The sequence below is a fragment of the Frankliniella occidentalis genome, unplaced genomic scaffold (genome assembly GCF_000697945.3).
Source record: "Frankliniella occidentalis isolate FOCC.00 unplaced genomic scaffold, Focc_3.1 Scaffold18, whole genome shotgun sequence".
Classification (NCBI taxonomy): Eukaryota; Metazoa; Arthropoda; class Insecta; order Thysanoptera; family Thripidae; genus Frankliniella; species Frankliniella occidentalis.
The window spans coordinates 424061-432765 of NW_026267148.1; the positions used below are offsets into that span (position 1 = coordinate 424061).

The 8705-nt window shown below is 51.1% G+C and overlaps 2 protein-coding genes and 1 long non-coding RNA gene across 4 annotated transcripts; all 3 read right to left on the reverse strand.

The window, feature by feature from the left end:
- Positions 1 to 2110: 2110 nt before the first annotated feature.
- On the reverse strand, positions 2111 to 2978 carry LOC113211381 (uncharacterized). The gene is made up of 3 exons (XR_008010836.1): positions 2844 to 2978; positions 2627 to 2753; positions 2111 to 2359 (listed from the first exon to the last, which is right to left on the reverse strand). It is a non-coding gene; the product is annotated as an uncharacterized LOC113211381 (long non-coding RNA).
- Positions 2979 to 3542: 564 nt separating this feature from the next.
- LOC113211375 (60S ribosomal protein L22) lies at positions 3543 to 7153 on the reverse strand. 2 transcript variants are annotated; one of them, XM_026429735.2, is made up of 5 exons: positions 6989 to 7153; positions 5796 to 6242; positions 5597 to 5718; positions 5422 to 5527; positions 3543 to 3647 (listed from the first exon to the last, which is right to left on the reverse strand). In XM_026429735.2, the coding sequence occupies exons 1-5, from the start codon at positions 6995 to 6997 to the stop codon at positions 3606 to 3608; spliced, it is 726 nt and encodes a 241-aa protein (XP_026285520.1). In that variant the 5' UTR covers positions 6998 to 7153; the 3' UTR covers positions 3543 to 3605. The 2 variants fall into 2 exon arrangements, with proteins under 2 accessions (XP_026285520.1, XP_026285521.1); XM_026429736.2 differs by lacking the exon at positions 6989 to 7153 and adding an exon at positions 6809 to 6944.
- A 550-nt stretch (positions 7154 to 7703) lies between these two features.
- On the reverse strand, positions 7704 to 8194 carry LOC127748894 (tektin-4-like). Its single transcript, XM_052264342.1, has 2 exons — positions 7907 to 8194; positions 7704 to 7818 (listed from the first exon to the last, which is right to left on the reverse strand). Exons 1-2 carry the CDS (start codon positions 8093 to 8095, stop codon positions 7771 to 7773), a joined length of 237 nt encoding a protein of 78 aa, XP_052120302.1. The 5' UTR covers positions 8096 to 8194; the 3' UTR covers positions 7704 to 7770.
- Positions 8195 to 8705: the final 511 nt, after the last annotated feature.

The following is an 8705-nucleotide window of genomic DNA, read 5'->3' on the forward strand; positions in this document are numbered from 1 at the left end:
CAACAGTACACACCGAATACAGTACGGTACATCACTGAGTCGGCCGTCGGCCACGTCTAATTTTAGGCCCATACACGACCTTGTGGCTTTTCAGGCCGATTATATCGTCCAACGGGGTTCTTGATTTAAAGTAGACCAAATGAGATACCCGCACCCACCACACATTGCACACCCGTCGCAGGGGTTGTGGTCTCGACCCGGGTGGGGGGTGGTAGGGGGGAGGGAGCCCACCTCGCTGCGGCTCCTGGCGCTGTCAGGCTCGCGGGCCTGGCCCTGCTCCTCGAGGCCCTGCTGCTCCTGCTGCACAGGCTCCTCGGACGCGCTCCTGGACCGCAGCGCGCTGGGGGCCGCGGAGTGCCCACTCGCCATCCGCCGCACGTCCTCCGCAAGGTCGTGCACCAGCCCCAGGACCTGGCGCCACGGCTCCTGCTGCGAGTGGGACATCAGAGAGAGGTTTCAGGCGTCGTCAGCACGCCGGCGGCCGGCGGCTCAACAGGAACCGAGGGGGGCATGGGCGTCGGAGCAGGAGGGAAAGTTGCATTCGTTGACCCGACGTTATCTACCCGCCTCATGTGTCGCTCTCGCGCTCGCCGCAAAAAAAAAGGTAGCACACAGAAAGACCAAAACAGACAAACTAGTCGGTCACTGCCTCAATGTGTTTACGAAAAGGAATAAACAGATAGGCACGGGTGGGCCCATGCATGTGCTAATGAAGCGCGCTGCGTCAGCCGCATGGGCCGGCTAGAGCAGGCGGGAGGCGCAGCTGCAGCTGAAGCGAGCAGTCTAGAGCGGGCGGTGCAGCTGCAGCTGAAGCTAGCAGTCTAGAGCGGGCGGTGTAGCTGCAGCGGAACCGCCCGGGTGGTAGGCAGCCGGCGGCGGGCAGCGCGCGGGCGCGCGGCGGGGCAGCCTACCCACCGGCGCTCACCTGCTCGTCCACGACCGCCGAGGATGCCGAGGATGCCGAGGACGCCGCCACACGATCGTCGGGGAACTCAGGGACAGGTTCCGGGGACGAGGATGGCAACGGGCAGGGGGAAAGAGGTCGCACGGAGGCCACCTGGGGTTGCGGGCGGCGCCCCGACCCCACTCCGGTCAAGAGGTCAGCCGAAGGACCGGCCTCCAGCGAGGAGCGGCACGACAGCGCGCCGTCATCGTCGGCGGGCTGGATGGGCCGGGGCGCGTCTGCCCCCGAGGGCGGGCAGGGCGGTGGGGAGCGCGGCGGGGAGCGCGGCCATCCCTGCTGTGCCCCGTCAGCTGTTTGCCGCGGCCCGTGCCAAGGGCTGCGCTCGCTGCCAGCGACGCTCGCCGCCGAGGCCGATCCATCTGGTTGGGCCACCGGCGACGCGTCCTCGCCGAAGCCCTCGTCCGCCTCCGTCTGCGTGGCCGCCTCTGCCTCCGCAAGGCACGCGACGCGCAGGAAGGAGCTCGCCAGGCGCGCGCTCAAGTCCTGGACCGGTGGGCTGGCCGCCAGGACGGGGCACTCGGGCTCGCGCCGGGCTGCGCCTTGGACAAGCCCTTGGGCGAGGCCTTGGGGGAGGCCCTGGGTCTGTGTGGAGCGCGCCGCCTGCTCCACGCCTAGCTCCGGGAAGGTGTTCGACGGGTACGCAAAGTGCCCGCCCAGGGGAGGCCGCTTGGAAAGCGAGGGCCGTTGTCGCAGCAGCGACGTGAGCGTGTAGTTGGGCGCCAGGGAGTCGCCCGGCCCTGCCTGGGGCGCGGGCCACGGGCTCATCGGGCGGGTCGCCACCGCCGCCCCCGACACGCGACTGTCTTCACGACTGCCGTCCAGCAGGCCCCAGGGGCTCTCCCGGACCCGCGGGCCGTCGGGAAAGCGCTGGGGCAGCTCGAGGCTGCCGCCCGCCACCCGCTGCCCGGCCGAGGGAGGCGAGTGGCCAGAGGCCTCGGCAGGCTTCCCCGCAGGCCCACGCAGGATGTCCGCGATGGGGTTGGAGGCGAGGCATGTCATGGGCTTGGAGAGGAACGTAGGAGGCGGCGGCGGCGGCGGGTTGAAGCTGAAGGTGGGCAGCGGCCGGACCAGGGCTGGGGGCGGGCCGGCCAGCGGCCACGGCGCGACGGCGGCCGGGGCTCGGCCCGGGGCCGGGGGACAAGCGTGGTGGCCGACGTGGGCATTATCCTGGTCGCTGGCCGCGCGCGGCTCCTTGGCCTCCCCCGAGTCCCAGAAGGGTCGCTGCGACAAGGCAACCTGTAGGGCCGTATAGCGTCCCCTTCCCTCCCGGCCGTCAAACACTCACCCTAGGCTGGAATGCGTCACTGCCCGTGGAGTACAGCGTCTTCATGTGCGCCAGCTGGCCTCTGAGAGTGCCGCACCGCACCTCGGCAAGGTCTAACTGCTGCTCCAAGTCTGCTGTCGTCATTGCAAATTTTTATAAACAGACTACTAAGTGCGGAATACACAGTTAAGTCAGTGAAGCGCCAATGTTGTGACTAACGCCGGAGTATAGGCAACCCATTAGACAGCGCTCACCGATCCCGCCGCAGTCAGTAATGCAATAATTTTTACGAACAGTTATCACGATTTTCATTTACAAGACCGGCGGACAGCCCCTTGTCTAACCGTCTAACCCAAGGGTCTAACCGATTCGACCGCTTGCACCAGCTAGAACTTTACCTTGAAATCCTTTTTTGTTGGCAGACGCTATTTCGGCCATTCCAGAAACGAAAAACTTCCATCCGAAGAAAGCAAATTTCAAGCAGTTGGATCAATAACACCGCTGGAGTTATGGAGCACGGCGTAACTGAACACGTGAACGTGCCGAAAATGCAGGTCAACAATGTGAAGTCGGCAAAGTGCCCACGACGCCTGTTGCTCAAAGGCCTCTACTCACGATTCGACGACGCATGGTAGCCAATATGCCACCATCAATAGGGTGTTTCCTGCTTGCATGCGCTCGAGTTGAGTTGCAGCTTTGCCTGCTCACACTTGGCACGTAATGTATCGTGCTGCGGCTCTTGCGAGTATGCAATCCCGCAACACTGGGGGGCAAAGGCTACGAAACATCCGGCACGCCCTGGTTAGGGCCACTAGCACTAGCCCGTGTACAGAACTCGAGTTTTTCAGGATTTTCTTCTCCCCTAAAAGGGTCAGTACTGTAAGTGATAAAAGAAACCCTAATTCTTCAAAACTGTGGGAGAAGGAGAGCAAGACTGCTCACAGTACTGTGTGTAGTGGATATCTTAGTTTACAAATAACGTTTTGCCTTTAATATTTAGTAAGGGGCATATTTCTTCAACAGGCAAATAAATGTCACAAAAAATTAGTATGAAACTAACAGAAGTGAAACTTTTGTATAACATGCCTGTGCAGGACAAGACAGCTTGCTTGTATCACATTACTGGTATGAGGTTTTAGAGACCTCTTGTTATTAAATGAGAAAATGAATGCTAAAAAGTCATGCGTTTGTAAAACCGGAAAAAAGGCTGAAATTTTCCTGAACCTCAGGAGATCTTCATGATAGTGCAATTAAGCAATGGATAAAAGTAAGGCAGTTAGTGAGGGAGTAGGAAAGGGAAAGAACCCTAGACAATTGGTGAGTGGCATAATTTATTGAAAAATAACAAATTGGACCACACACTAAAGGCATATACACTTAATCATTATCCTCATCATCATCATCTTCCTGGCTGTTAATCTGCAACAGAAAAAGAAAATGTTTTGTCAGTACAAACTTCGAATGCTCAAAAAACTAGATTGGAAATAAGATCTGAACGCAATGAATTTGCAATAACTAGGCTCTGGGGATTTACATATTCCAAGTATAGGGTAAGGTGCACAGTGATGTACTCTACCAGTGTTGGACACTTCTCGATTTGCAACCAAACTTTTCACTTTACGATCTTGGCACGAAACTAATGTTCTAGTAAGACCCCTATCGGGGTATAATACGCCAAACTACCTTGCTCCGTTCTTAACATTCCAAGAAAATGGAGTGTCCATCACTGGGCAGATGCATCTCTTAAGGTGTCTATCATTGGGCATCTTACCCTAACTGGCTCCCAACTTTACTACCATTAACTCAAGTACTAAGTGATCTTGACAATTCACAAGTATTCACAAAACTACCTAGATAGACTGAAGAAACGCTTACACAACACAACACAACACAACCATGTCAAGGTAATGGAAAATTAAGATTTTTAAAAGGTATTTGACAAGAATTCCACGCGGGGTTTAAAACAAGAATCTCTTTTATGTCCTGGATACTAAATATCTATAGTTAATGCTCAGGTCCATCAAAGTTCACGGCAGCGCATGCTCAGTAATGAAATGCAAACTTATGAGTATTGTTTGCATAAACCCTTGCAAAATAAATTACAATAGGGTAAAATTAACAAGGCAACCTTCTCTTTCAAAAAAAAATTTATGACAGTTAAAGCATCTGTATTTTAATAAATTACTTGGTACTCAAGTCAAATTTCTGACCTAGCTTCAAATTTCTCAATAAAAAGGACTACGAAAACATAAAATTTGCCAGCAACACAAAAACAGAACATCCTCACTAGGGTTGCTACGAACCCAACTGTAAAATTCCCGGCAGGTTAGTTTCCAGATTATACAAATAAGGGAGTATTAAAACGACTCAAGATGTGAAAAGAGGGCAGATGAATTTATAGAAAGTTAAACCGTCATTTCAGGTCAAGATCTGACATTTCCCTGACAAAATGAAAGTCCTGGCAATTCCTTGATTCCCCTGATATGCCAACCACTTGACAGTGAACTGTTAAGCTAGTCAGACAGACTAGTTCACTATTAAAACAGAACTTAAGATTTAAAAATTAAAATGCAGTTCAATTTTCAAAGATGACAATCATCTAAGTAGGTAAGGATAAGCTAAGGACCCCTTACGGATGCAATTTAAAGATAGCACAACATAATTGACCTTCTCCGGATCAGTTAATATCTTGAAACCACGTGGACTTTACAACTGTAGGTTTGTAGAAAGATTTAAATCTTTAGAAATGAGAAATGTCTTCATTTCATTCAAATGAAATTCATTCAGGGTATTAAGACATAAGCATAAGCAGCATCATGGCCCAACCCCAAGAAATTAATTAAGCTCACTGACAAATGAGTTCCCATATGCACAGGATGTAAAGTAAACTTATGCTAAGGAAGATCTTTACAAGACATGGTTTGCCTCCTGAGTTGTGGCTTTGCAGCACCCAAGCGGTTATGGAATATGCCTCACTCTGACTCACTAAGTAGAAGTCAATATGCTTTCTGAACCCAGCCAAAGGAATTAACTGCACAAAAATCAAGCAGCTCCACAGCTATTTCTGGAAGGAGTAGCTCAAAGCCACACCAACCAGAAGGTTCAATTTTACAATGCAATATTAGATGCATAAAAAAGTATAGGTGTAATAAGTGCCGAATACGACCATAAATCTAGTACTTTGACAGCTTACCTGGAAGTATCTCAATTCGTAAGTGTCCTTAGCTGTGGCCACAACTCGGAGCCAATCTCTCAAGTTGTTCTTCTTAAGATACCTCTTGGTAAGGTACTTCAGGTACCTAGGGAATAACAAAAATTAGAGGATGTCGGGATGACAACTACTCAATGATATAAAGAACTTAGTTTACCTTTTTGAGAATGGGATCTCTGAGCTCACACAGATCTTCATTTTTTGCCTCTCAAGGTTCAAAGAATTGCCAAAGTTGTTAAGCTTCCCATTGATCTTGATCCTCTCCTGAAGGTACTTTTCCTGTAAAGGCCACAAATTGAATTAAATGACACAACTACCGCCCAAAATTGCGAGACAGCTGACAGGTTAACACTTACGAAGTTGGCAACATCCATGATGTTGTCTTCAACGGGGTTGGTGCAATCGAGGGTGAACTTTAGGGACACCTTCTTTTTCTTCTGCCCTTTACCTTTCAGAACCATTTTCTTAGGAACCGGCTTCTTAACGCCACCGGGAACTTTTTTAGGCTGTGCCGGTTTCTTCACTGTGGCAGCAGCCTTCTTCACGGCTCCACCAGCGGCAGGCTTAGCTGGGGCAGCAGCAGCGGGCTTTGGGGCAGCAGCCTTGGCGGGTGCAGCAGCTGGAGCCTTCTTGGGCTCAGCTGCCTTGGCTGCAGGGGCCTTAGCTGCTGGGGCCTTGGCGGGCGCAGCGGGCTTTTTCGAGTCAGCAGCCTTCTTGCCTGCCGCTGCAGCCGGTGCCTTGCCAGCAGCGGCTGTGCCCTTTCCGGCCGTGGCCGTCTTTTTGGGGGCCTCCTTCTTGGTTGCCTGATAGAATCAAACATTGAACAATACGGTTAGAGCAATGCCACAGAGCACCATTACACAGTATGTGTACGGAACACATGATGAAAAATGCTTGACAAAATAGATGAAAATATGACGAAGCAGTTCAACTAAATCAACATCCAGTCAAAAACCAAGAAATGGAGGACTTGCATGGAGTAGTAGTTATAGGTTTTGTGCCATTGATTGAAGGTATCAACATAGGCATAGGAGATCATAACCTCAAACGGTGTATGCAACAAAGTTCGTAAACAAAGAGTTATTTGAATATGTGAACACCCGAAGCTTCAGAAACTGTAATAATGCAATTTATAGGACAATACAGTACACAATTGTCTCGGAGTACAATAGACACCAAGATACGTCCCGATCAACAGTCGGGGACCCGTATTTACATCCATCAATATCCGAAACATCAGTAAAAGATGAGACTCATAAGAAATCTCACAAAGGGCACTAGATTACATTGTATTCGCAGATGTTAGTATGAAACAACTTTGACGGGGAAATATAGTAGAAATAATAATTGAACGGCAAGGGCTCCTAACCATGTTTGCTGGCAAGGTACCGGGATGTGTACCGGGTAGAGGAAAGATTTGCCGAGACACGAATAACAACTACTTTCAAGACTCAGCAGACAACGCGAGTTCGTGAGATTTGACGGGACTAGATAGGTAGAACTGCATCACTTTAAAACCATAAAATTAAAATTGAAGCGTGGCACTTACCGACGGCATTTTCGCTCTCGGTCGAAACGTGTGGGAAATGGAAGAGGGAGAGAACGGCTTGAAGGTAGTTTTGTTTTTCTTCCTCCTAGTGGAGTGTGACGTGGAACGCCGAACCTTCAGCAGCCAGTGATTTAGCCAACATATTATATACTCCAATATTCACCGATGCCACGATGTAACCTACTATCAAAATAGAAAATTATACGTATCTTGGTTTTTTTACAAGACAAATGTGGTGCTCTGTGCTTCATAAGTGTGGTAATTTGGCAAGATCGTGAGGCGTCGTCATGTTGGCAACAGTGTGGGGCAGCGCAGTCACGCAGTCACGGGATAGCGCGGGAAATACGAATAGCACGCATGACTAACGAAGACAATTCGCAAATGGGCGCAGTTACACCCACTAATGTCACCACCAGGTTACTTTAAAAAAAAAGAAAAACAAGACAAGAAGGTTCAATTTCAATTTCCAAAAAAAATGTGGGTGGATTTAGAGGGTGGACCGACAGGGTCTGTATCACTCCACTCGAGTCGAACACTGTTGATTATCGAAAGATTAAGGATGTCGTGGTGGAGGTGGCGCGCCGGTTCAGATAAATGTATGTCTCGACGCTGCGTGGTCTCGCGGCACACTCCCTGCGAGGAAGAAGGGGGGGGGGCGTAAAAGAATGCACCGTTTCTGCCCTTTTTTGTCAAAAGTTTTAAATATAACTGCAAATTAGGATGTTCTCCACTTTTCGCTTTATTGTGATTTCCTCACAAAACAAGCTTCTCGGCAGTGATATTCAATGTAAGCCAGTGAGAGCAGCTGCCGGAGGGTAATGCTGTCGAATCTAGAAAAAAAACAAACGATTATTATTGTATGATTGGTTGTAAATGCGACACACCAACACACCATTTTGCGCATTTCTTTGACAGTACCACTTGGATGCGGTCGCGGTCCAGGTGAAGGTTCTTTCGCTTGCTTACGATGTCCTTCTCCAGGTGGCCGCGTGTGTCGACCAGGCTTTGGAGCGTGTTCTCGGCCTGCTTGAGCTGCCCCAGAAGGGCGCTGCACTGTTCCGAGATGGACTTGACCTCATCCACCAGACTGCAATATTTGAAATTCATTTGGTCGAGAGCGAGTGCAATTTACCCCAGGAACAGTTGGCTAGAAGAGTGCGCTCTCCTCATGGGGAAGTCCGGAACTGTCTCGCGTAGGGCGATGTCGTGAGGGTTGCCCGCGTAAGGCGCCAGTTGCATAATTTCGGGCTTTTCAATTGGGAATGGCTGGGGTGGGAACGGCTTCTACCCCCCCCCCCTTTCTATTACTCTTTAAGCCCACCCCTCCCTTTCCCTCAAAACCGCCACAGAGAAAGTGCTAAGCGCGATTGTTTCATAGAGGGAGGAGATTCAACCGAAAGGGGAAAGGGGGAGGGGGACGTGTCGGTTGTTGGTTGTACGACTCCACTATCCCCCATCAGTTTGTTTGACTGAAAGGAGACATTGCCGTCGCATCTCCCCCGTCCGTGGCGTCCGTAGGGTCGTCTCGTCCTCGTCTGCCGCGCTAAGCTCCGCCCACCGCACCCGGCAACATCACGTCCCCGCCGGCCAACTCCTCCCCCTCCCTCCCTCCACTCTGTGAACTCGGCCTGCTCGGCCATTGCCAGCCCCTCCATCTCCACCACCAACAGGCCCCCTGACCGACCCGGATACCCAACCCCTTACGACGCGTCCAATG

Coding starts and splice junctions, on each gene's coding strand:
- LOC113211375 (XM_026429735.2), bottom strand. Junction 5,528..5,596: donor GAGATCCCATTCTCAAAAAG/GTAAACTAAGTT, acceptor GTTATTCCCTAG/GTACCTGAAGTACCTTACCA. Junction 3,648..5,421: donor ACGAATTGAGATACTTCCAG/GTAAGCTGTCAA, acceptor TTTCTGTTGCAG/ATTAACAGCCAGGAAGATGA.
- LOC127748894 (XM_052264342.1), bottom strand. CDS start 8,095: ATGAATTTCAAATATTGCAGTCTGGTGGATGAGGTCAAGTCCATCTCG. Junction 7,819..7,906: donor ACCGCGACCGCATCCAAGTG/GTACTGTCAAAG, acceptor TTTTTTTTCTAG/ATTCGACAGCATTACCCTCC.